Genomic DNA, 24,827 nt, shown 5'->3' with positions numbered 1-24,827 from the left:
ATCCACGAACAAGAAGGGGTGTCGCTGCGTTTGGATGATGCATGGATCGGGTACGTCTGACGCACCCCGCAGTGTTGGAGTCGGTTGTATATTTTCCTGACCCCATCGCTAGTCGCTCTCAAACCGGCGTTATGGGGTCGACGAGAGATGCTGCACTCTCACTCTCTTCTTTCTCTGCGGATAAGAGGGAAGCGACGGTGAATCACGGACCGTGAGTCAGAATTTTCTAAACTTCTACCGTTAACCGCGCTGGCTGCGTGCAATCCTCGAAAATCTCTCGGATCAATCGTGATGATTTTTCCATTATTCGAGCAGAAGAAGAAATCCACACTCTGAACGCCTTCTCCGGAGGATTATCATATTCATGTCTTTTAATCACAGGTAACAGCGAGTTTGAAGTGTTTGAGTTTCCAATTTCGTGGTGCAAGCCACTGCTCAGGGAAAACCGGGAAGTTAGGCAAAAGACGAAGTATTCTATGGCGGTGTGATGGAACGGTAAAGAAGAAAGGTTTTCTCACGAAATTCGAAGAATACTTAGTTTTTTCGTGCTCGGTTCCATGACCATTAAATAGATCATAAACATGTTTTTGAAAACGTATTTACTCGAAGCTTTGTTTGTTAGACACTCGAAATGGCGTTATTGGTTCGAATTTTAGTCAGGGAAAAATCAAGGAATTTTTTGTGCCCACCATGAATTCACGCACGGGGCTGGCTGCGAATCCGTTCAAGTATTTGGTGTGAAAAATTAATTCGGCATATAAGCGGTTAAATCGCTCAGTTGTTGACGTGGTTGGCTTTCAATTTTTGGGTCTTTGACCTCCCCTGTAGAAAAGCATATGGGAGCGAAGCTCCGCCTCTCCACGCGTTGCCACTAGTTGAACAAACAGATATTGTTATACATGTAGCGTCCAGGGAGTGAGAGTGAGTGAGTGTGTTTTTCGAAAAATGGTTATACAAAGATTTGCGAAACTAATGTACACGTATGTATGTATGTATTTCTGCAACTCTTGTATTGTTCGTGTGTAATTCCGCCGCAGCCGTGCGGTATAAAGGAGAGAAAAGAGGTATATAATCTGTTTGGAGCCTTCTATCTTTTAGAGACTGCATTTGCAGTTATAGAGTTGCGCGTGTGGGTTTTAGACTGAGTTAGTGAGTTAGCCGGGAGATTGCGAAGTCTGTATCTGCTTGCACGGACAGTTCTCATCGTTTGTGTCGACTGCTGCAGGCCCGTGTGTATTTATCGTTATGCCTGTGTGTTATCCGTTATCGTAGCCAGACGTTATAACGACAGCAACCGGGCAGACTAGTTGGACGACCACAATGACCGACGAAACAAGCTTAAATAAAAACTAATCACGATCGAGCGGTTCTTTTTCTTTTAACTTTTTTTTCCATTCTATTATTACCACTCTTATAGTATTGTTCTCCTTCATCTTGCCACATTCACAATGCTGCTTGCTCTTACGCGTGCAGAGCACTTATATTATACATACCTATATTATTATACACCGCGAAACTGATAGTCAAAACACACTGCGATATCTCGCCGTATAACGTCTGCCTTAACTGCGTGTTGTCGTCTTTTTGAACGGACAGAGACCTCCATTGATAACCCTGGAATTCATTGCAACTGTGGACGAATGGATGTATGTACGTATGCATGTCCTTGTGTTTTTGCAACCGAGTCTCTATTTCTCTCTTTAACACACTTTCTGCAATCTCTCTTCGAGAGTTCAGGTACCTCATACTTGACGCACATCGCCTGCTGAACGTGTGTCTCGTACGATACGCAACATTATTCAGCTTTTATGTGCCTACATTTTATTATAGTCTTCCAGCGGCGACTAATCAGCAATATTAACGTCCTTTACCTCCTCCGCCTCCCCTTGTAATCTCGCGTCTAATAATATACACATATATTATCGTCTGCGCACGCCAAAGTGCGTATAGCATAAATATCATGAGATCGCAGATCCGCAATTACTAATCGAGGGTAAATCTTATATACGTACATAGTTCTATCGGGTCGTCGGAAAAATGAATGTGAGAAAGAATGAACGCGTACCTCTAATCGTTACATTACACTTCCTACCTCGCAATCAGTTTTTCATACTCCCGATTACCGATCTTTCAAGTATGTCGTTATATTTCAGATGCTGTCGGTTAGCGGTGGAATGGAGGTGGGAAGCGGTGGTCGAGGAGGTCGCGGCGGGCTCGGGGGAAGCCTCCAGGAGGATGGACCGACCTCGAGAGTAGAAAACGACGTCGTCGCCGCGACGAAGGATCGGGCGGTCAGGGCGAGCAGCGTACGCCAGGATCTGGCCCTGGACCTTCCGCCCCGGTTGCAGCTACCCGACGGCGAGGAGCGACCTTACGGAGCGCACGCCGGACTTCATCTTCGCGACCCCGAGCAGGTGAGGAATCGCAGGTTGTTGAAATTTGCAGAGTCGTTTGGTTTTTTTTCCCCCCCTTCTTCCCTTATCTTCTCTTTGTTTCTCATTTTTAATTCTCCGTCGTCGGCTTGTTTCAGGAGAGTGAGATTTACCAGAAGTGCGTTAGGCCGCCGCCAAATCGGACAGTATTCGACAGTGAGAGTCCGCCTGCTTACAGGAGTCAGGCGGCCCTGCTTGACGCCCCGGACAGAATAGTGCGGTGTCACAGTGCCGGCAGTTCACTCCTCAAAGTATTCAGAAAGTTTCCAAACTCCGGTAGTTCGACGCCCTCGGTTATCGTGCCGAGGAGGCCAACCCTTTCCAGCTACTCAGAGTCGAGTAGTAATCTGAGTAATTTGTCTAGTCTTACGGTAGTGCCGTGCGAAACTGACGAAACTCATCAACACGTCTGATCCTTGGCGGTTGTGTGCTCGCGCACGATTACTTCTTGCCTGGGTTTAAGTAAAAAATTTTATTACGCTGTTGTCGCCTCGCCGTCGATGATAATTATGCCGTCGATGTGGCTGCGCTTGGCTTAGTTGTTCCTAATTATTTGAGTTTCAACGTTCAACGATGATCACGAAACGGCCGCGGCAAGAGGTGGCGGAAATTAACGAATAAAAGGCTGACTCCCAATCAACTCTCATCACAAAATAATAGTTAAAGGATTATCACACTCCGGCAGAATGATTTTCTTAAGTGAAAGGAATACTGAGAAAAAAGAAGAAAAAGATGGTGATGAAGATAGAGAGCAGAAAAAGGCACGAGATGTCTGAAATTTCGATTTTCTTCCCTTCGTCCCTTCGACGTAAGTCAAGGAGGAAAATGAGACCGTGACAAATTTTACGACCACGAGGCAAGATTGTAATTGCTGGATGTGAGATTTTTTTGTCTTATTTGCATAAATTCATTATGTGCACGTGTATGTAATATTGAAATAACCAAGGTGCAGGTGTAAAATACTGTTAAACGACGCTAAGCCGAAGATGCAGATGTAATAATGATAATTGTGAAAATTTTATTCTTGATTCCTTATATTAGGGAATTCATAACGATGATGATAATAACAACAATAATAACAACAACAACAACAACAATAATAATAATAATAATAATAATAATAATAGTCGTAGTAATAATAATTATTAATGTAATGATAATTACGTATGATGAGCGAAAGGGAGAGAGCGAAAGAGAAAAGACAGAAAGAAAAAAAGGTAATAATAATAAAACCTAAGTTCATTCTGACAGAGTCAAACTTATGGTATATATTATTATTATTATTATTATATATATATATGAAGTAATTGAATATAAATAAAATAAAGTAATTGAATTTTATTCTCCATATTTCTCAACCTCCAATATCGGTGCATATTTTCTCATATTTACTAAAACAATGCTAAATAATAGGGAAAAATACATTACATACATTCATGCATACATAAAACCTGTAAAACTGTATTACCTATTTCGTTACGATTAATTAACAACATTACGAGCTGGCTTCAAATCTCGTTTTGTTAGTAGTAGATTTTTTTTCATTCCTTTCATTTCTTCTTTTTCTTTTGACGTTGAATCTGTTTGCTAATAGGTATAACGAATTAAAATTTGGCAAAGAGAATAAGAAGAAGGAAAGAGTAGAAAAAAAATTGAGAAATGAAACTTGTGAGATGGCATTATGAGTTGGAAAAGTGACGAACGATCGCAAAGAACTGTCGGAGACGGAAGGGGTTCGACGTTCTTTTTATATTGGTTTTTCTTTTACACATTGCAATCCAGATACTCTGCTGACGCGTATTACGAGTTGCTGGGGTGTACGATAATAGCTTAATTACACATGAGAGGCCAGTCTATTAATATAGATCTCAAAACAAGTCCAAAGTTACAGTAGAGAAAACGGGAGCGAGAAAGAGAGAGAGAGAGAGAGAGAGTGAGAGAGAGAGAGAGAGAGAGAGAGAGAGAGAGAGAGAGAGAGAGAGAGAATGAAAATTGTATCAATTAGGTAAAGAAATGAGTGAAAGAGAGATAATAAAATTGAAACCTACAACAGTGTAAATAGATATAATTATTGATGGATGAGTTTGCCTGATGCGCGTATTTCTGCTGTCACCGTCGCTCAGCCTGTGATCTTTGGTTATTCCTATCTGAAAAGGGAAGAAGTAGCGAGCGAGTGTGGATGTGAATGACAGGTGATATGTCAGAAGAAGAAAAACACATTCGATGATCGAATATATCAATTATGTTAATTACACATACAAGATCGAAGAGAAAATGAGGAGAAAGAAGAAAAAAACTGGCGAAATACGTGATGTATCGGATGACGGATGGGGACGTGCTTGGACGATTGTCGAAATACTCTGGTGTTGACGTATTTTTCCATTGAAATGAACGAATTTGAGAGAAGAGAAATTGAATAAAGGCGTAAATTAAATAAAAAACTAAATGAATTGAATAAAGACTTAGAAAACAAAAAATCGTTGATTGGCATTGCAGTCGCAGTTTATAGCATATATAAATATATATATATATATATATATATTTAGCAGAAATTACGATATCGATTTTCACCCGTGAATATTCAAATACGTGCGCAGAGAAACGTACGAGAATAAATTGAACTAATAAGTGAATAATGATGTTAATAATAATGATGATAACGATAATAATAATAATATTAATAGTTATAATGATTACAATAGTGATTACATTACGACAAATGTTGCGAATGTTTCTGCGAGCAAAATACGAACGAAAGGAGGTAAATTGTTTCGGAAGTAAGATCGGCGGGAACAAAAAGGTGAGAATAAAATACATAGTATGAAAAATATGGAAAGACAGATGAAATGAGGAAATCTATGTAGTGCCAAGAGCAAATAAAAAGTAAAACATTGTAAATATTAAGCTAGGTAGTTCAATAACAATATGATTCTCCGATGAAAAATCGAATATATATGTACATATACGTGTACACATACACGCATATGTGTATGTGTATATAAGCTGATACGTATATAATAAACTGATTAAAGGTTAAAAGAAAACAAGAAAAAAAAAAGAAAAGAAAAAATGAGTCAACAGAATGTAAGAAATGAATAAATAAAGACGAATGACGGCAAACGATGAATGTACCACACCAGACGGAGTCACTGCGAAACATAAACACGAAAACATACATTCTGAAGCTGGATGTCAGATGTTTACGGTCTACGGAATATAATACGAAATACAACGTCACAGTTGATTGAACTCTTCTTTATTTTTTCTTCTTTCTTTTTCGGTCTCTTTTACTTATTTTCTATAATTCGATTGAATATCTCATAACGTACAATTCGCTCACGAATTGTTGGTTTTTCTTAAATTATTCACTACACCTGAAGATGAAGTAATTGCTGTCTATAGCTCCATCACACACAGGATTACCATTATTCACTTCGACCGCCTTGTGATGGCGCACCTTGCTTCTTGACATTCTTATACAATATCCTGGTACCTTCATAATTATTATTATTAATAACGTTAATATTATTATTCTTATTACAATTGGTAATAATAATACTAATTTTATCATTATTATTTTTTAATGGGCAATACTATCATTATTACTATTATTATTATATGCTATTATTATTATTATTATTATTACTATTGTTATTACGAAAGTATAGGCCACAGTTCTGATCAAACGGACTAACTATGCCTTGACAAAGATGAATTTGAAATGAATAAATGAGTAAATAAATAAATAACCGAATTAATCAATAAAAGCGACTGATCGAAAAACGCGTTTGTAAGTCTTGTTCTTTCGATTTTCTTTTGTTTTTTTCCGTTTTTCATTTTTGACACAAAAGGTTTCCTCTATCTAGTATTTCTCGTTAACGTTACTCTGAATAGCGTTGCCCGTGTATAAATTATTGCACAACAACAGAAAATGTAAAATAAGCAGGTCAACGAGGGAGGGAAAAATAAACTTACTTCTGATATATCGACATGATTTATTTTAGTGTTATTTAATTTTTTTGTTTGCTTTTCTTCTTACATGTACCAAGAATTGCACGATCAATTACAGGGCTTACAAGTACCAATTATGTGAACATCAGATAATAAAAATTTCAAAAATTCGTGTAACACTGACTTGGATTCGAGGAACCGGAAGCCAGTGAAAAAAATTGTTCTTTCTATTTTCTCTCTTATTTCCTCCGTATAGGAAAAATGTACAATTATCTCATCGCCGACGATGAATAACGACGAGTCTTGGGATAGATGAGCAAAATAAGCTAAATCAGGTTACTGCCTTAAGTAAGAAGCAAGTATACTCGGGAATGACTAGGCCCTCGCTTTCTTGTCACTGGTAATTGATTGTGAAATTTTAATATGCAACACAGTCGGAATAAAAAATAAAAGGAAAAAAAGCTAATAATATATATTTTACAGTTATAATAGTCACGTGACATTATCAGCAGCACTGTTAATAATTTTACTACCATCACCGCTTCTTATGTTACACATTACGATTTTTTTTCTGTGTAAATAATGTTAAAAATATCATCATCGTCATCACCTTCAGCATCAGCATCACCATCATGGTCATCATTGTTGTAAGTTGTTGTTGTTGTTGTCGTTGTTATTGTTGTTGTTGTTGTTATTATTATTATTGTTATTACTATTATTAATAATATTACTACTGCTGCTACTGCTACTCTACTACTTGTAATTCGAAATTCTGAGTACATGTTACATGGCGCGATATCAGGAGGCATAGTTTGCAACGATGAAGAAACCCAGTATTGTGTAATATTTCCTCAAAGCGAAATTGGAGCGATAATTTTTATCCTCGTTTTTTGGGTTTTTGGGGATAAACAATCGATACAACTTGTTATAGTTTTAATTAATCAACTCATCTATTGAGTTAGACCATTAAAATATCTACTTGATTCGATCGAAGAAGGAAAACATGGTGTTTCAGGCGATTAATGGCGTTCGAAACGAGTTGTACATATAGTGGATTGATTATGAATTTTTGACGCAAAGGGTACGAACAATTGCCTTAATGTCTGTAATGCAAAAAGAGATAAGGAAAATATCGACCCTCGTCAAATATAGTTGACGAAAATTAAAAGAATACCAGACTGGCGTTTTTGGCGAAACAAGTTTTTTCAAGTTATAAATTTACGATAGTGATAGTTGAACTGAAACTATTGACGATCGTAAATGTAATAATGATTATTATAATAATTATACTAATAATATGATACATTTGATATATTAACGATAACAAGAATAATGATAATGAAATACGCATAAACCGCGGAAAAAGAGCAGCAGCTGAAACTTTTTATAATAGGAAAAATTCGCTCGTTGTTGCGCAGGAACATTATGATTATATATATATATTATATATATATCCACGCATATGTGTCTATATATACAAATTTAATATTCGATCATAGTTATGATTTTATAATTAAAGTACTAAGAAACAAATTACTAGGGGTAATAATAATAATAATAATAATAATCACAATAATAATAATAACAATAACACTAGTAGGAATACAAATCTGTAAAAAATATCTTACGACGTGAGACAGCGGCTATCTACTTGTGATCAAGATATTTCCGATACTATTGTGATTCCCCTAAAGAGGGGGAGAGACAGAAGAAGATTACAATTAAGTGAAGATTACAAATAAAAATAAATAAAAACGAAGACGTGTTCCAAATTTCCAAAGCGAACTCTCGTATTAAGTGGTGTGTAACTGGAATAGAAAAATTAGGATAAAGAAACAAAAAAAAAAATCTGTTATCTTATAATAAATAAATATTAGAGGTGAATAATTGAACCGATGAAATGATGGTGATTCGTAACTATTAGATAATTCTTATAGAATACAATATATATATATATATATATATATATATATATATATATATATATATATGTACACAGAGAGAGCGAGAGAGAGAAATGTATACACAAACATGTATATACCGAGTAATCAATTAATTTCCGTTGTCTTCGCAGCTTTGAAAAAGAGAAAAGAAAGAAAAAAAAAAAACAAGAGGCTTTATTCACTCGTATTCATTCTTTGTTTCTCTGTTATCTTGCATGGATCCCCTATATCTGACTGCCGACTGAAATATATATATATATTTTTTTTTTAAAGAATATAGACAGACACACACACGCGTGTGTATATTATATATTTAAATATAAGTATGTATGTACTAAGTTGTATCCTATATCATTGCACAGACTCGCGCAGAACTGATGTAAAGAATACCTATACGCATAAGTGGAGCCGAGATTAGTAAGAATTGAGGAAAATATTTATAAAACAGGGGAAAAAAGAATCAAAATCCGTACCGCCGCTTGCAACTTATCCATCAATCTAACTTACGTATTTTGTATTTATTTATTTATTTATTCATTTGCTTGTCTATTCTTATCTCCTGCAGTAGCAGAAGAGGGCAACTTCTTCATTACTTTCTTTGAAACTATTCCGCTCTCTGATGTTTAATGGCTTTCGATAACCTGACTCATTGACTCATTAAACTTGAACTTATACGCACCACGTAGTTATATTAATTAATCGATGAATTAATAAATAGGTAAATAAAAAAAAAAAAAAAACATGCCTGTCTACGTATATAACATATTGTGTACATATATTTCAACGAAATGGTGATGGCCATTTGCTTGATAAATTATGGTGCGGGAGAAATTTCTTTCTTATCCGAAAACCCCTCCTGGAGTCCCTTTATACGTATAACAATATAGAGAAAAAGTTAATAAAGAGAGTAAAAACGTGAAAAAGTCGTATTGGTGGCAGGCTGCAGCGTTTTCACAGAAAAAAAATTATATTTTGAAATATATTATTATTCGGTGTAAAATTATAATGACAATTATATTAATATCACGCAGTTTTCTACAAAATAAAGAAAACCATATTTGAAACGAGTATTATTATCATGACCATCGTCGTCATTATTATTATTATTGCTGATATTGTTACGACAAATTACTTTATCATTCAACATTTTGATAAGTCCTTATACCATGGTTAATAATTTATTAATTCTAATTTAATGAAAAAAAATTAGTGAAGCGACCGCGTCTGATGGTTCGAGCTCACGCCTCCAGATGACAGGCCGGAAGTTCTGTATTTTGGCGCCTCTCGTGTTCGTCTGCGCAACTAACTTTTTATGACCCACGGGTAATTGCACGATGCGCACAAGTTCAAATTTCCAATAGTTCATAGAGTCACCGCTATTGTGCGCGCGAATTTTTTTTAATGTTTCAAATCCAACTTCTCGAAAATTTTTCTTTGCATTATTCTGAATCTAGGCACCTGATGTTTAATCGCAACGCAATTTTCAGTAATTATTTTCAATATCAAACTGGACAAATTTCTTGGAATCCTTACTTCGATTGAAGATTGTTCCTTTTTCTTCCTTGGCATTAACATGTTTTCATTTTTTATTAACACCTGACGACTATCGTATCACCTGGCCGCCTTACAGGAATTGTGCGAATAATTTTCTCTCACTTTCCCCGTTCGCCCAGAATCTAATATTGGTACGTACGTGTGTATAAACTTATAATGTAATTCGTATATTTAAATGGTTTCGGCTATTATTAAAACGAACATTCAGCTGATTATTGGTATCACGCGTACATAATCTTATACATTATACTGCAGACAGAGGAATGGGATAGGTAAAATTATATTTTTTCAATCAAATTCGTTCACAGTTTTTAAAGTACATGGGTTTAATGCACATTTGCTTATGGTCAAAGGGCAATTTTACGCCCAATATCATCAGTTAGCCAATTTTTAATCCAAATTACGCGAGTTTACATAACGTATATTCCACTTTCTTGTCATGTTGTTTGTTTCTTCTCTGTTTTGGATGCGTATATTTCAGGTAACAGAAGCGTGACGAATAAGGGGTGATTAGACCCTACTATCTGGATTACAACTGACACGAATTAACCTTTAGATGACGGGGATTTGGGATTCTTGGTCTTCTTTAGAAAATGCATAAAAAAGGTATCTAATATGTTAAAACTATCACGAGTAAAGTGTCGATCATGCGGTTTTCCCTTCCTCTGAAGGTTAATCAAGGGTTATCAAACGTGGGCGTAGCCGGAATCAAGATGGCGGCGATCATAGCGATCAGCTGATCGTTTTAGGCTACTCATATTACGAATAGCAGATTGTGAAAGGATTCAAGTGATTCTCCGCTGTGTACAATAGAGCTTGGATACTTAGAGAAGCTGGATGTGAAGTAATAATAAGAGATCAATAACACGCGCTATTCGGTAAGAGGCAACAGCACAGTTGGCTGAAGAGTTTCATACCATAAACTTAAACAGATATTTCCCTGACAAGTGTAATAGTCGGCAATTAGGAAACTCGTCGTATACGGAGAAATTGACGAGCGGTGGAAGCGACGGTGGATGGCCGGACAGCCCTACAGTGACGGCTCGAAGTCTCGATTTCTTCAGGGTGCCTTCGCGTCAAGCCGAGCTCCGCGAAACCGGCGCGCTCGTAAAATCCTTTGATTTACGTCCGAACAATTTCGGATCACCCGTGTCGCCTGACAGCTTGACAGTTACGAGCTTCGGTTCTACCGTCGTTTGACGGCTGCATGTTTCAGCTACTACAACTCGGTTTCGACGCTCCCGATTGTTCCTTTTTCATAATTTCGTTTCCTAGGTAGAAAATGGAGGAAGCGAAGAGGAAGCAAAAGAAGGATAAACGAAGAACGCAGAGAACAACCGAAGCTTGGATAATCCAACGGTAAGTGCAATTATTATGTTTGAACTTTCTTCTCGGTCGCCGCGCAGCTTCCACTGCATTCATAATCGTATCTCTCTTCTAGAGATGAGGATCACCCTGCGTGTATGAGTACAGCACCAGCGGCACAGCTGTTTCCCTCATGACGGATCGCGTCCGCTTGTATCCACTTTGTACGAGTTTCAAACGCTCGCTACAAAGTAATCCTGTTTATTATTTATTAGCCTGAACGCGTTTGAGATCATGCTTCAACGTTGGAACGTGTACAGCGTTCACCTATAGCAAACTTATTTTACGCATGCGACGAATTTTCTTCTTATCTACTATACATTATCACTGTAATCCTACAGGAAGATCTTGGACTCGGTTTTCATATTCCTCCTATATGTACGTATCGCGTCGATCGATTCTAACGCGTTCTTCTCATCCTTATACGTAATCTGTGCTTCTCTTCACTATTTCGTAACACGAAGTTTGGCTCTCTTATCTAAGGAAATATCAAGTACTGGTTCTACCTACCAGAAGATGGGGATTTTCGAGTGGAGCACAGACCACATCGATTTCATGTAGCGAGGCAAAAAACAATTTTTTTCTCAATGCTCGTATATATTTGAAACCTCTAGAGATTTAGAGGAGTCGGTGATTATTATATTATTCTATCGGCAAAACGTGACGCGATCTCTGTTTGTTATTGCGGCGAAAACGTTTGTTGATGCATTTCGGGTAATTGGCCAGATGTTGCAGTTTCGCAATCTCACGCCATTGCACACCAAAGGCGACGATGACGGTGATTTCGCACAACTGCCTCTAAAATATCGAGTCAAAATGCGTTTCATGTGTACGTAATGTACGCGCAGCTTATTTCGTACGCATCTCACACCTATTTAACGCGATTTTCTCTCCCTGAACTATTTTTATCGCGAAGGAAGTTTAGCCTACTTTGATCTCGCTTCTCTGTCTCTCTCGCTTCTCGATTATTTGAGACCACGGAAGGGGAACGGAACCGACGGCGGGTCTGGTTTAGATTATAATATCTTGATATATAGTTTTCGACGATTGAATTTGACGGTTTTCGCCTTTGTGGTATGAGCCAAGCCTCCACTGCAGCCTGCACTCAATTTTCTCGAATTTTTATCACGTTGGGAATCCGAATTTCTTGGCAAAATTCAATGCTACCAGATTATATTTAGTGTATGTACCTGTGAGTTTCACCGAAATTATATTAACGAGGTACGAACTTCCGGCTTTGGTTTTGATTTTGGCCTACGCAGTATCCGATCCGCGATGCTGGAGAGCTATTCGCCTTGGCTTTTCTCCAGGCCCGCTTGTTTTTACCCGGAATAAATATTATCCCTGAATCGGAGGGCGTTTCCGTTTGCTGAATTATGTCAGCCGTGTCTAAAACCGTATTTCCACCATCCGCTATACCTCATATCATCATAACTTATCTTTCTTCGTTGCATATACCGGTTTTTAGCGATAGTCATAAGTTAAGTACTTTTTATTTTTGTAAAACGTTTTTAGATTATTGGGTTCGATTTTTAATTCGACTTTGAACAGCTAACTCCGTGCCAAATTTTATACCGATTTAGAATAATTTCGCTGCTGTTTTTATGTCAAGTTTGAAAAATTTGAAACTCACAAATATGAGGCAAATAATGTACCACGGTAGTCGAAGAGAAGGAAAAATACTTTTGAAACTATTCCAGATGGTTTATCTAACCGTTAGATTATTACACAGCAATGCAGGAGATAATGTTTCAACGTTTCAAATAAACATCAGTATAATCCGTGACTGAAAATAGCCTCTGTGCAATAGCATGAGAGAAAAATAGAAACAGCGAATTGCATCGCGTCAAAAAATGACGCTGACCATAATCTTTTCCGCAAATCGAGGCGTTACGCACATCGACGCGATTTCGAACCGGAAGCGAGCGACGGGGCTTCCGGAATTAGGGGAGTGGGGGTGAAGGCTTTTTCGCGGGTTATTGTGTTTTATAAATTAATCGAAATAGATCCGCACAGCGCAGGAGGAAAAGGAAACGGGAGGACGGCCGCAACGGCGAACAGAAGGAAGAAATAAGGAAAGAAGGAGCGCTCGGCGCTTGCGCCGCGATGTCGACGTTGACGTAGCCCCTCGTCGACGCCCACGATTCTGATCGTGAATGGACGAAACGGAGTCAGTTCGCATCCAGGCGTTAACTATCGACGGCGGTGCGTCCCGGTGAACACTTCCCGAGGGAGAGGTTATCAGCCGTCGTTCGCCGATCTTTCACCTCCGGCCATCTGGCTCTTGCGATCCTCAAGCGACCTACCGATCATCCGATAGTCCTACGGCATCGCCGGAAGGATCACGTCCACGTGGTCTCCGGCCGAAAATCGGAAAAGACGAAACGATCGCCGTCAGGATATTCGCCGCGATTGATTTACGAAGTATTATAACTACCATCATTTTTTTTTTTACAAAACACACGGTAGGCGGTTCGCTATTGTCATTATACCTATACCCTTCGTTACGATCATGATTATATCGATGAACGCGTGATTTTTATTCACTCGTTCTTGTGCCTCGACGAGTTTCTTCTTTCTGTTCATTGTTTGCTCCTGATTTTTGTTTCTCAATTCGTGTTTGTGCGTGTCCGTGTTCGTTTTTTTAAATGTTCTTACAAGCCTCTCTTTTTCATGTATTTTATGCTTTTATCGGATGCGAGGCGGGAAAAATTTTTTAATCGCGATTGAAAAACGCCGACCGATTTTTAACCGATTTTTGTTTTTATAACCGCGGTTTGCGAACGCACGATTTGCAAAAACAATATGGAACAGTGATCTAAGCAATTCACTCGTATAGATGTGGTTAACAACATAACATAATTGTAACAGATGTTTAATATAAAGGAAGAAGAGAAAATCGAGGCTTTCATCCAACTACATGTTTCGAATGTCATATACATGGTATAGGAAACTATTATGTACGATGATAAAAACAAACGAAATAACACCATTAACAACGACACATAAAATTATTCCGATCCCAATGAATGTGTGTGCCTTCATACTTTGAAATTTGCATGATTAAATTTTTCTTATCTTCTAACCTTGGGTACAGGTATATAATATGTAATAATTAACATTGGTCTTTTTTGTATAACTTGAGAAAAAAATAAAAATAATAACAATAACAATTACCACGCAATTATCGTGTGCTATTTGCACATCTATATTCCCGTGACGATTTTTTGTTCAGTAATATAGATTTAATTACGTAATTTATACATGATATGAATAGAAAAATTTTCAAGTTAATTCTTACAGTTGTTATTATCAATGCAGCAACTCGTTGGAAAAATCTGGCAAACAAGTTGTGGAACAACACGTGGAGTGGAGCGTCTATTAAATTGTAGTTCGGAGAGGGAAATTTTCTCAAGATATGATGTAGAATCTTTGCGCCAAAAACAGAACGATTATAGTTTTACATTATGACAGGCCTGCCGGCTATAATAACGCGTGTGATTCAAGATAAATCCGCGCCTCGAATTGCCGGTTACTCGCAATGTGTTCTTGCCGTTGTTTATTCGTTTCGCAAGTCGGACTAGTTTTCTCTGCAGCATCCGTATCTCGCGGTTTGTTTGCCTTGGAACATACCGTACTGATCGTCACTCATCGCCTCAACCCGCTTGTTTGCTTAGGGATATATAGATATTCGCGGCAGCCGCGTACGTGCAGCGGAAAACGAAAATACAAGATTTACAAACAATGCATCGTACCTTTAAAATCCTCTTGCCGCATAGCTCGACGATCATTTGTAGTACATTCACACTTTCACGCGGCTGCACGACGCGGAATTTCAAAAATCTTAAAAATCTGTCTCTCGCTCTGTGTAGAGGAAATTTGCAACCTGCGAAATGAAAGATAACGAAACAATTGACGATACCGATGTGCAAAATTTGACCTACAAGACGCGATCTTGGATCCGTAATATACCACAAAAGAAATTCATGACATTCGTTACCATCAGATCTGAATCGCGAAAACGAAACCTTCGTTTCGCATGGTTGCAGATACCTGCGTTATACTTGCGCCGTAAGCATATATACGCCATGGAGTCATACGTACGACCGCGACGGGTATAAAATATGAGTTAGTCTTACATAAGCGGCAGGCTTAATATAGCCAACACTTGCTGGACCTAAGCCACGATATTCGTATACATTTCATGTACAACCGCCCGCGCTTCGCCAGCCACCAAACAGATGCGCTCGGCGCAGGAGAATTGCACCATGATTCAGAAAGCCGGAGTTAAAATTCAAAGATTGGGTGGAAAATCGAAGCAACGGTAAGTCGAGGAAAGCTCCGTGACTAAAGAAACTTAAATTTTCTCAGAATCATCACTGAATATTATACTCTTCGACTATTTATCAGCTGTAGGGTTTATCTATATGTTCGATTGCCTTGCGGAAATACGTCCTTTCGAAAATCATCTCATGCGTTAATAGCCGAAGTTCATGTATGGTTGCATCTTTTATCTCGTGACATGCCGTGCATAAAATCAGGCGACGATTTCCTGGCCCGGACTCTACGTGCAAAGGTTTAGACTGATTCTATCCAATATTAATAATTCCGTATACCTTTATTATTAGAATCAGCACATCCGTCCACCTGCTCTCTCGCACTGCGGTAACGACCGAATTAAACGGCCACGCACCTATAGCTGACACTCGGTTTTAGGCGGATTGAACCTCGCCGAAAGCTTCCACTTAGCATTCGATGTGGTCGAAGAAAGCTTCGTAAAATTCGAATCACAAGATCGGTTCACGCTGTCCGATAGTCAAGATCAATTACTTGTTGACTCTGGTCCCCATTTTTTCCCGATTCATTTCTAACGGATTTCCCACCTTTCAGGCGAGGCAACGAAACGTACCGTCGTCGATGCAGCGGGGCTGAAACCTGAAAAGGACGCCGAATGATATGGTGGTGGAGTGTTGGCCGAGGGTGTGTCTTTTTCCGCTTTGCTGCCGCTGAGTTGGAGACCGCCAGCAAAGGGGAACAGGCCGACTCTCCCGCACGATATTGCCAAACTAATTGTTCGATTGACCATCCGCCTCATGCGGAAGCTGAAACGACCAAGAACACCGTCGACTGGACATCTAGTCAAGATCCCACTGTCAATCCATCGTTCACAACCGGCCGACTGGACTTTAACAACGATTTGTGTACTGTCAAAGCATGCCGAATTGATGTACCGCCCGAAATTTTCAACGTCGGGGCTAAATTTTACGAACGCGTGCAATCCTTTTGAGACAAAGAGGAAATGAGGCGGCTCCATTTCGTCACGAGATAATCGAAGACAGTAACGTCAACGTATAAATTAAACGTGGTGAAGGGAGCATAATCAGTATTTTCCAACTTGAGGACATCTTTGAAGGAGTTGACTTTGCAGAATATACCGGGTTATTCCCGTGATGTATCGTTCATTTAAACCGTGCAACAGGCGTGATGCGTGAATTCCGATTTCCCCACTATTTCCCTCTTACCTCGCTCTGGTCGAACCTTCTTCAGGATACAGTCGACCGATAATTCCCGCGGCCTATTATTAACCCGAAAGTATTTCGGTCGTTTGTGCCTCTCTCATTTACACCCGCCACTTTAACTGACTACATCCTCCCATCGTGCATACTGGTGCAGTAAGTGGGCTTGATCCCTTCTGCAGTTGAAAGTTTAAAACGCGTTCCGTGTCAGCTGATATTCGAAGTGGTTCCGGGGCTTGATCGCTCACTCCGTAAACAATCACCCGCTCAATTTCGGTGATTCATAAACGCCTCAAGTGTATCTCAGCGATTCGGCTTAAATCGATTTCCCGCACTCGAAGAGTGTACGCTTCTAAACCTTTGATTAAGGAACCAAAGTTCTGCACGGCGAACCGTACAGTCGAAGATGAGGATAAACGGAATTCAAGTTCGTAGCGTTAACATTACAATATCCTTTTTGGAACGACTCCTTATTTCACAACATCAGGATTGTCCAAGATTCAATAAATCGTAATCGAGCAACAACAAATATCGCATAGTTATACAGACCTGAGATGCGCGGCATAGGGACTCCTAATTATAGGCAAATCAGGACACACATCAACTCTGAGCAGCTCCGAGTTTCACCGAGGCGACATCAGCCGCGTGATAACAAAAGAGCATCGGAGCTGCTCAGGGTGGACTTGTACCCGGGTTTGCCAACAATCAGGCGCACATCGTACAAATAACCCGCTACATTTTGCAAGGTCAACTCCTTCGAAGATATCCTCAAGTTGGAAAATAGTGATTCTGCTTCTTTCATCGCGTGTCGTTCATACGTTAACGTTACCGGCTTCAATTGTCTCGTGACAAAACATAGTCTTCTTTATCCCAGGAAGGATTTCACATGTTCCTAAAATTTACCCCCGACGTTCAAGATTTCGAGCGGTATATGAAATCGGCATGCTTCGGTTGATCAGTAGCCGCATGATGAGTGCGAAGTCTCGTCTCCTTTTTCGGGGCAATAAAGATGGCTGCGATGGCCCCCGGCTTCTGTGTCATTCGACTGCATGGAGACGGCATTCACACGTCTGAGTTATACAGGCGTGTTACACACACCATGACGTATATCCAAAACTGTTTAACAACCCGCTAACTAACGCCGACCGTATACCTCGCGGCCCATTTATATTTAACTTTAACTTTATTACCGAAACTCTGCACGGGCTCGCCGTACCTCATGGTGTTGTACGTGTGTGTTTGTGCGTCTGTGTGTCTACAGATTGCCGAGCAGAGTTAGGAGTTGTCGGCTATTAAAATCGTTTCATCGTCGTTGAAAATTCCTGACGAATTATTGTACCTGTATCATGTGGCATCCGTTTTAGTTATTGGCTGCAGAACGTGCAATTGTGACCCTATGTTCTCTGCAAAATACGATTTTCTTACAATTAGATTTTCCTTCAGTTCTTCTCAAGAAAAATAGACAAACCAAACCACCTTGTCGGATACGTGGAACAATCTTTACACCGCGGGCTTGTACAAACAGACGCGATTTCTTCGCTGTATAGCAGATTGATTATAAATCTTTCATAACCGCGGAGTTTTAAATATTTCTTATTCACGGTAATAAATTTTCACCCTCACGTTTCATATACCTACACCAGAAACAACACGCGGTTCTAGGTGTCTGGATAAATTAATCGACCTCTTAAATTAAACAACGTTATATCGTTCTTCTGTATCCCCGCGCACGCGTTACACGATCATGACGATGAAAAGTTTTCGGTTTGACTCGATTCTCGAGTCGATAGAAAAATTTTCACGCAATTACACCATCAACGATGAGAAATGTTTGAAAAATTAGAATTCCCTGCTGCTTTCGTTTTTCTTTTTCATGTTTTTTTTTCACAGAAACTTCTTGTTCGTTCTTCGCTCTTCGTTCGTCGGTCTTCTTCTTTGCAACTGCAAGTGCTACAGCCTTTGATGGTTCAGACCGCCGACCGGCTGCTGCAGTTATACCTATGCATATAACATGCCGCAACCGTAGTCTCAAGACTCGTGTCGCTCTCAGCGATTTATGACTAATCGTTAGCCAGTCAGCTTGTGTTTTCCACCGCCTAGTACGTGACGAGGGGTACGTGCCTCTTTTGTCAGCCGATGTATCAGGTCGAAATTAGCACTATATGCAACGTTACATATTGTCCGCAACGTTCCGTTTAGTTTCGTGTTTAGTTACCAAATCCCACGTTGCGACGTTTGTGTCTTTCTATTTCTCTCCATCCTTGTTCGGGCTATTTCGAGTTTAGTCAGTCTGCACTTTGCTCGCCAGTCCGTAAACCAGATCGTAAACTTTCCTGTATGGCAACGAGACGCTTACGCCTCCGCTCCTTACTTTCTGTGCACCTTCACCATACGAATTGAACGTGTGCAGTACGTGACACCCAGCCGTTCCGGTCTTTTGCACCCTCTGTTGGATGATAGCCGAACAGTTCACCAGTGCAAGTATCTTATTTACCAGTATTACCGTGTATGAATGCACCTGTAATATATGATACGATGTTAATTGTTTCGCCTAGGATGGAAAGAACGAAGCTTCGTCATAGTCAACTCGCACGCAGGCATGTGCTACCATGAATCTCATGTCTCGTTTTCTTCTTTTCTCCCGAAGACGTTAGATTATATTTTTTCATCAGCTTCTTAACTTCCAGACCGTGAGGCACGGCTGCAGGGATATATTTCACCGGGCGCAATCTGTTTGGTGTTAACTGGCTGGTAGAGGTCTTTCGACGCCACGGCTTCCCGGCGCCGCGACGCATATGCCGCAAGGACTCCCTCGCACCAAAGAACTCGAAGACCGCGAACGGAAGCGAACGGAACGGAACGACCGCGATGTTGGTTCGTTCGTTCGTGTGGGTCCTATTTTTGGATCAGGAGAGGTAATATTTCTGTTGGCAGTAGGTTTCTACAGCGCGGAACCAAGAATAGAAAAGAACACGTTAGACTTCTAGTCTCTTGTACGATTACCACGAGTATGACGATGCTGCAGGATCGTCCCGAAGGATGTGCTACCGCTGTGCGTAACTCTTCGTGATCCTTTCATGCTGCAGGCTTTTTACATCCCTGAGCTGAAATACCGAACGATGCAGCTGGCTCTCGCCATTGCGAATGATAAATACGTATTGTTATATGATCGTCTGGGGGGAAACGGCGAACGGAAACGTGGAAGTAGTTTATCCGACACCGATGTATAAATAACCGTGCCTGAAGGATCGGAAAACAGCTGGACCTTGAGTGTGGATTGGGTGATCCAGTTCTCCAAGGTAACCGCGGTTGTGTGCTTCGGGAACTTTGAAGGGTTGAGATGAAAGATCCGAGCGAAACCGCAAGCGTGTAAAACGCCAAAACGCAGGCACCGAGGTAACGGGAGCGAAAGGTAATAAAATTCTAATGACCGTTTTCTTATTTGACGTTCCTGATTTTATCAGAGGTAATTGCCCATTATAACATACGAGGGAATTGTTTTTACCCACAGGCTCGAGCTTACATCACAAACCTCGTATACAATATACACGAATCGGATATCGTGTAAATATTCGTGTAAAAATTGACGTAGCGTTTGTTGATCAAATCACACGGTTATATGTTTCATCTCCGGCTGAAAGACCCCTTTCATAGCTAACCGCAGAGAAGGAAAGGAAAAAGAGGAAAAATTGAAAAGAAGAAGATGAAGTAGAGTCCAAGGGGAAAAAAACCATTTCGTAGAATCACGGTGACAGCCAAAGTCCAAGATCTATGAGATGTAGCGTAGCAGTTCTCTAAATATCTCTGTTTCTTGTTGTGGAGCGAGGACTGGCACTTGGGGAGCGATACAATAATGACCGTGGTACCAAATTTTTACCCACCAATGTAAAAGTGCACCAACCATTCCTCTCCTTCTTCTTCTTCTTCTTCATCTTCTCCTTTTGAGGTGAAAGATGAATATATCGTTGCATCATCGCCGAGTACGTGTATCCCAAATATCTGGATGTCGTTCAATTATAATGTCAAGCTCCGGAAATGTGCAACGTCTGCAGTCCGTTAATTTGCCGAAATTATGAAGGACAATAACTTGCTTCGAAAATTTGGCACTGCGGTTTATCTATAACTTGTTCTCGTAGAATACCGAATTGGAATAACCGACGGTACGCATCAGCGGCATGCTGCAACCTCACAGTCTGCAACAAAGTTCGCGATAATTTAGTGTCGAGAAATGAAATCAGCCGTATCTTCCCTCTCCCCCCGCCCTGCCCGCTCAGGTCTTATTCTTGGCAGCATAGGCTGTTCCATTTGTGATGAGCAGTGCATTACGCAGGTCTTCTGAAAGCTTGGAAGACCATAGTTGAATCATGATTCATGCCAAGAAGAGGACTGCAGGACAACACGGCTTCGACGACGAACGAATTTTCGGATCTCTGCTTACAATTTGTCGGATTTATGGATGTGCTAAACGATCACTCTCATCAGCCGTCGAGAACGTGCATGTACAATGATGGAGTGGAATCCGTTGATCGAAACTCGTACAGCTGGTTCTGGTTGTTGAGATGAGTGGAGAGTTTGGCGCCGAGGCTTGTGATATGATTTACAGTCCAATCGCTTAACACATCGATGTACCTACTACGAACATTTATGCATCGTGTACACTGTTATACGCGTTTTGCGTGCGTAGATGATCTTTGCCCAAATGTATGCGTGCATGTAACGACGATGAAACTTCTTCTGGCCACAAATTTAAATAAAATTATGTAGACGCAACGCTGGTGGGGGAATTGGGAGGGGAATGCGTTGACGTAACTAGTCCGCGTCTTTGGACGACGATCGTTAAATCGAAATCAAAAGTCTAATTTACGAGTGCTAAAATTATTACATCATTGAAGTTGGCCCGCCTCGGTTTGCCGTGCAATTTTTCACGTCATTCATACACCGGTGTCTGGCGTCTTTCGGAAAATTAACGAGAGCTTCTCCAACTGGTGTTGTTCAGTTTCATTGTTATCGGACCATGCTTTGCAAAACTGTAATATGCACTCATCGTGAATTTCTGCGGAGTTTGCAAGCCTGGGGATAGACAAGGCTTGTAAAAAAATACAACTCGATGGTTGCATTATTTTTTTTATTCTTATTATTTCCGAAATGTGCTGTATGCTCATACGATCAATTTAGTAAAGCCGACTTGGATATTATATTGGCACAGAAATCTTCACTTGAACTTTCATATATCGCAACATATATCAAATGCCAAAGATTTTGGCAGAGCGCTCGAATTTAAATGGGATTTTTTAACACGAATATTCGACTTTCGTGTGTCTAAGCTTTATTTCAATTTGTCAAAGTGGACACCTTTTGACCCCTTCAATCGTGCCAACTAAGATGGAATTGAAAGATGAAAACCAGAAGTGAAAAATTATTGGACACATTGTGTTACAGAAAATCCCGCCAAACACGCAAAAATTTATTCCGATGAATCTATTACATGCATAAACCAGCGCAAAACTTCCGCAGCATGATTTTAACACGTGTTCGATAGCATCTGGCCACCGATACTTAAATTAGCTGATCACAGCGAGAAAAATTGTTGGTATTATCGGTATACCTAGGAATGAGAAAAAGATGGATGAACCGCGTATAGGCAGCTATTTTTTGGTCTGTGTAAACACGATCACTCCAAACCGCTGTTCTTTTTGGTTTAGACTGAAACTCGGGCGGATTCTTTTCTCATATTCTTCCTTTTTTCTCCTCGTGATGTCACGTAAATTGGCCCGAAAAAGAAAGCACAGAAAAATACAATTGTAGAAAGCAAGATATAACTGATAAAGCAGAGGAAAACAATTAAGTACTGTAAGAATTAAAGGGGCTGAAAGATAATCGTACTGATTGCCGTGGATAATTGCGGATAAAATGATCAGAGGTCATGTGACGAATAATAAGAGCGGCTGGCTTTTGATCCACGACTGCGCACTGGTCTATATATAGATATAATAATGTATAAGCCTGTGAGGTGCATAACTGAAGAGCATTGCTTTACAACTCGAGCTTCAAGTGTGCAACATTGTGAATTTTTCGGGCCAACGGAGATATTAAATAAAGTGTTGACAGATATTAATTTTCCTTTCTCTTTTTTACCTCTTACCGACATGACGATTTATTTCAAGGAATTTGCAAGGAATGTCCGAGGCATTTTTCATCGTTTCTTACATTAGCCAGCATGTGTGGCATAACACTTACACGATCAGCAAGCAGGGTTCTATTTGAAAGGCAGTTAATTTATTCAATCGGAATTTTAGAATCGCGCACGTACGTTTACTTTATGTACCTACATACCAAAGGGGCGGCTATCCGATACCACGAATTCTGCTTTATGCACGTATGTACAGGCATATATATGTATATATATGTATATATATATGTATACATATATTTATATATATAATGCACAAGCGTAAATCTAACCCGAAGCAGAATTTTCTGGAAACAGGTGTAGTTCTGTAAATAATCGGATTATATCAAAGAGTCTTTGGAAATGATAGAACGATATTGTACGTCGGCTTCGATTTTATTTTTTTTACGTCGTCTAACAACAATTATATCTTATACATTCAAGAGAATCGCGCGTTGGCGTTCTTATTCGGCCTGCAGTCTCGGTGGAAGATCATATAAAAACGGAAAACGAGGCTTGAGGTGAGCTTTCACGGAAATTGTACATATTTCGCAGTCCGCTTAAATAAGCTCTCGGTGAGTGCGTCAGAGCTGACGACCGCAGCCGCGTATTTGAAAACGTTCTCGTAATATGCTTATAGCTGAATCATCCGGCACTTTTTTAGCTCGCCTAGGATATACATCAATGTATACGGGCATAATAAACGCGGCACGGTTGTAATCAAGTTTCGCTTTTAGTCCGACGAAACCGCGAAGAGTGCAGGATGCGAGTAACGACATTGCGAAATTATTGCGAATTTCGACAGTTTTATCTCGTATCAAAAAACCCGTCTACCGTTCAATGTTTCCGTTCCTATAAGCGCTTATTCACTCGAACTGCGTTCTGCACGGTCTCAAGGGCTTTTGCACCACACGAGCATGCAATGAGATATGGCGATACAGGGTTGGAACAATTTGACAGCGTTAAATATGGGAGATACGTAGTCACGATGATCACGGCACTCTTACGTGCTTCACAAATGCCGAAGCTTATGAGTATCATGGACCACAGGCGTCGAAGAGAATGAGTTCCTGGTTATACGCGGGATTAGGGATGCAGTCTAATCCCCGAGACTTTGTCGCGCTTTCGGCGTGACGATTTGTCGACGATGTCTCTGAAGGTTTTTTTTTTCCTCTCCTTCGGATGATTGATATTTTTTTATAATATATTATGTATGTGGATCTTCAGTTTCCTTTGTAATTTTAATTTTTCTTGATAAACCGAAAAGATGTCAGAAATCTTTTACTCGCGAGTGGGACGCACGATGTATGCATATGTGTAACATTTATAACGCGGTCCTCGATGGTTGACCGGAAATACAGAATATTATACATGGAAATTTACGACTGACGCCTGCGGAATTTTTGTAGCAAATGATGTTATTTTGATCGTTGGTCAGGAACCGATTATAACTGTGAATCCGAGAGTTTAGAACTGTGTTTCATCAATCGTAATTCGGTGTTGGATAAAAAAAAACTAAACGATATTAGACACGGTACTGTACATATAATTTAGGAAATTCGAGATTTAGACAAATCCCGCATGAAAATTTCCCCACAAATTAGATTTAGAGCGAAAAACTTGAAACAGAAGACAACGTGTTCTTGTTAAAATAACGAGAATTCACGAGCGGTGAAACGTTCCGATAATAATCACGAACAAACGAGGATAGTCGTTATATCGGGCGAATAGCTGCAGGCGGCGGATCGTTGACGAGTTACAAAATCTCTAGAAAAGCGTAGAAAAGGTAAGCAAGGACTAGAAGGGGACAAAAGTAAGTATAATATTCAGACGCCCCGCCTTTCGTACCCGTGAACATCAATCAATCGTCAAGCTTTAGCTGGAAGAAATCGGATAT

The 24,827-nt window shown here is 39.9% G+C and overlaps 1 protein-coding gene and 1 long non-coding RNA gene across 5 annotated transcripts in view; both read left to right on the top strand.

Annotated features, from left to right (window-relative positions):
- The window catches only part of LOC124302387 (low-density lipoprotein receptor class A domain-containing protein 4-like), a 68,027-nt gene extending 64,259 nt beyond the window's left edge, over nt 1-3,768 (top strand). For all 4 annotated transcript variants that reach the window (XM_046758534.1, XM_046758532.1, XM_046758533.1 and 1 more), the window contains 2 exons: nt 2,154-2,414; nt 2,531-3,768. In XM_046758534.1, the coding sequence (XP_046614490.1) occupies nt 2,154-2,414; nt 2,531-2,845 (576 nt within the window). In that variant the 3' untranslated portion in view covers nt 2,846-3,768. The remainder of the gene's footprint in view (nt 1-2,153; nt 2,415-2,530) is intronic.
- Nucleotides 3,769-13,528: 9,760 nt separating this feature from the next.
- On the top strand, nt 13,529-22,872 carry LOC124302394 (uncharacterized). The gene is made up of 2 exons (XR_006907696.1): nt 13,529-13,669; nt 16,136-22,872. It is a non-coding gene; the product is annotated as an uncharacterized LOC124302394 (long non-coding RNA).
- Nucleotides 22,873-24,827: the final 1,955 nt, after the last annotated feature.

The sequence above is a fragment of the Neodiprion virginianus genome, chromosome 4 (assembly GCF_021901495.1).
Source record: "Neodiprion virginianus isolate iyNeoVirg1 chromosome 4, iyNeoVirg1.1, whole genome shotgun sequence".
Classification (NCBI taxonomy): domain Eukaryota; kingdom Metazoa; phylum Arthropoda; class Insecta; order Hymenoptera; family Diprionidae; genus Neodiprion; species Neodiprion virginianus.
Note: the sequence above shows the minus strand (reverse complement) of the source record. Positions and strands in the feature narration are given on the sequence as shown.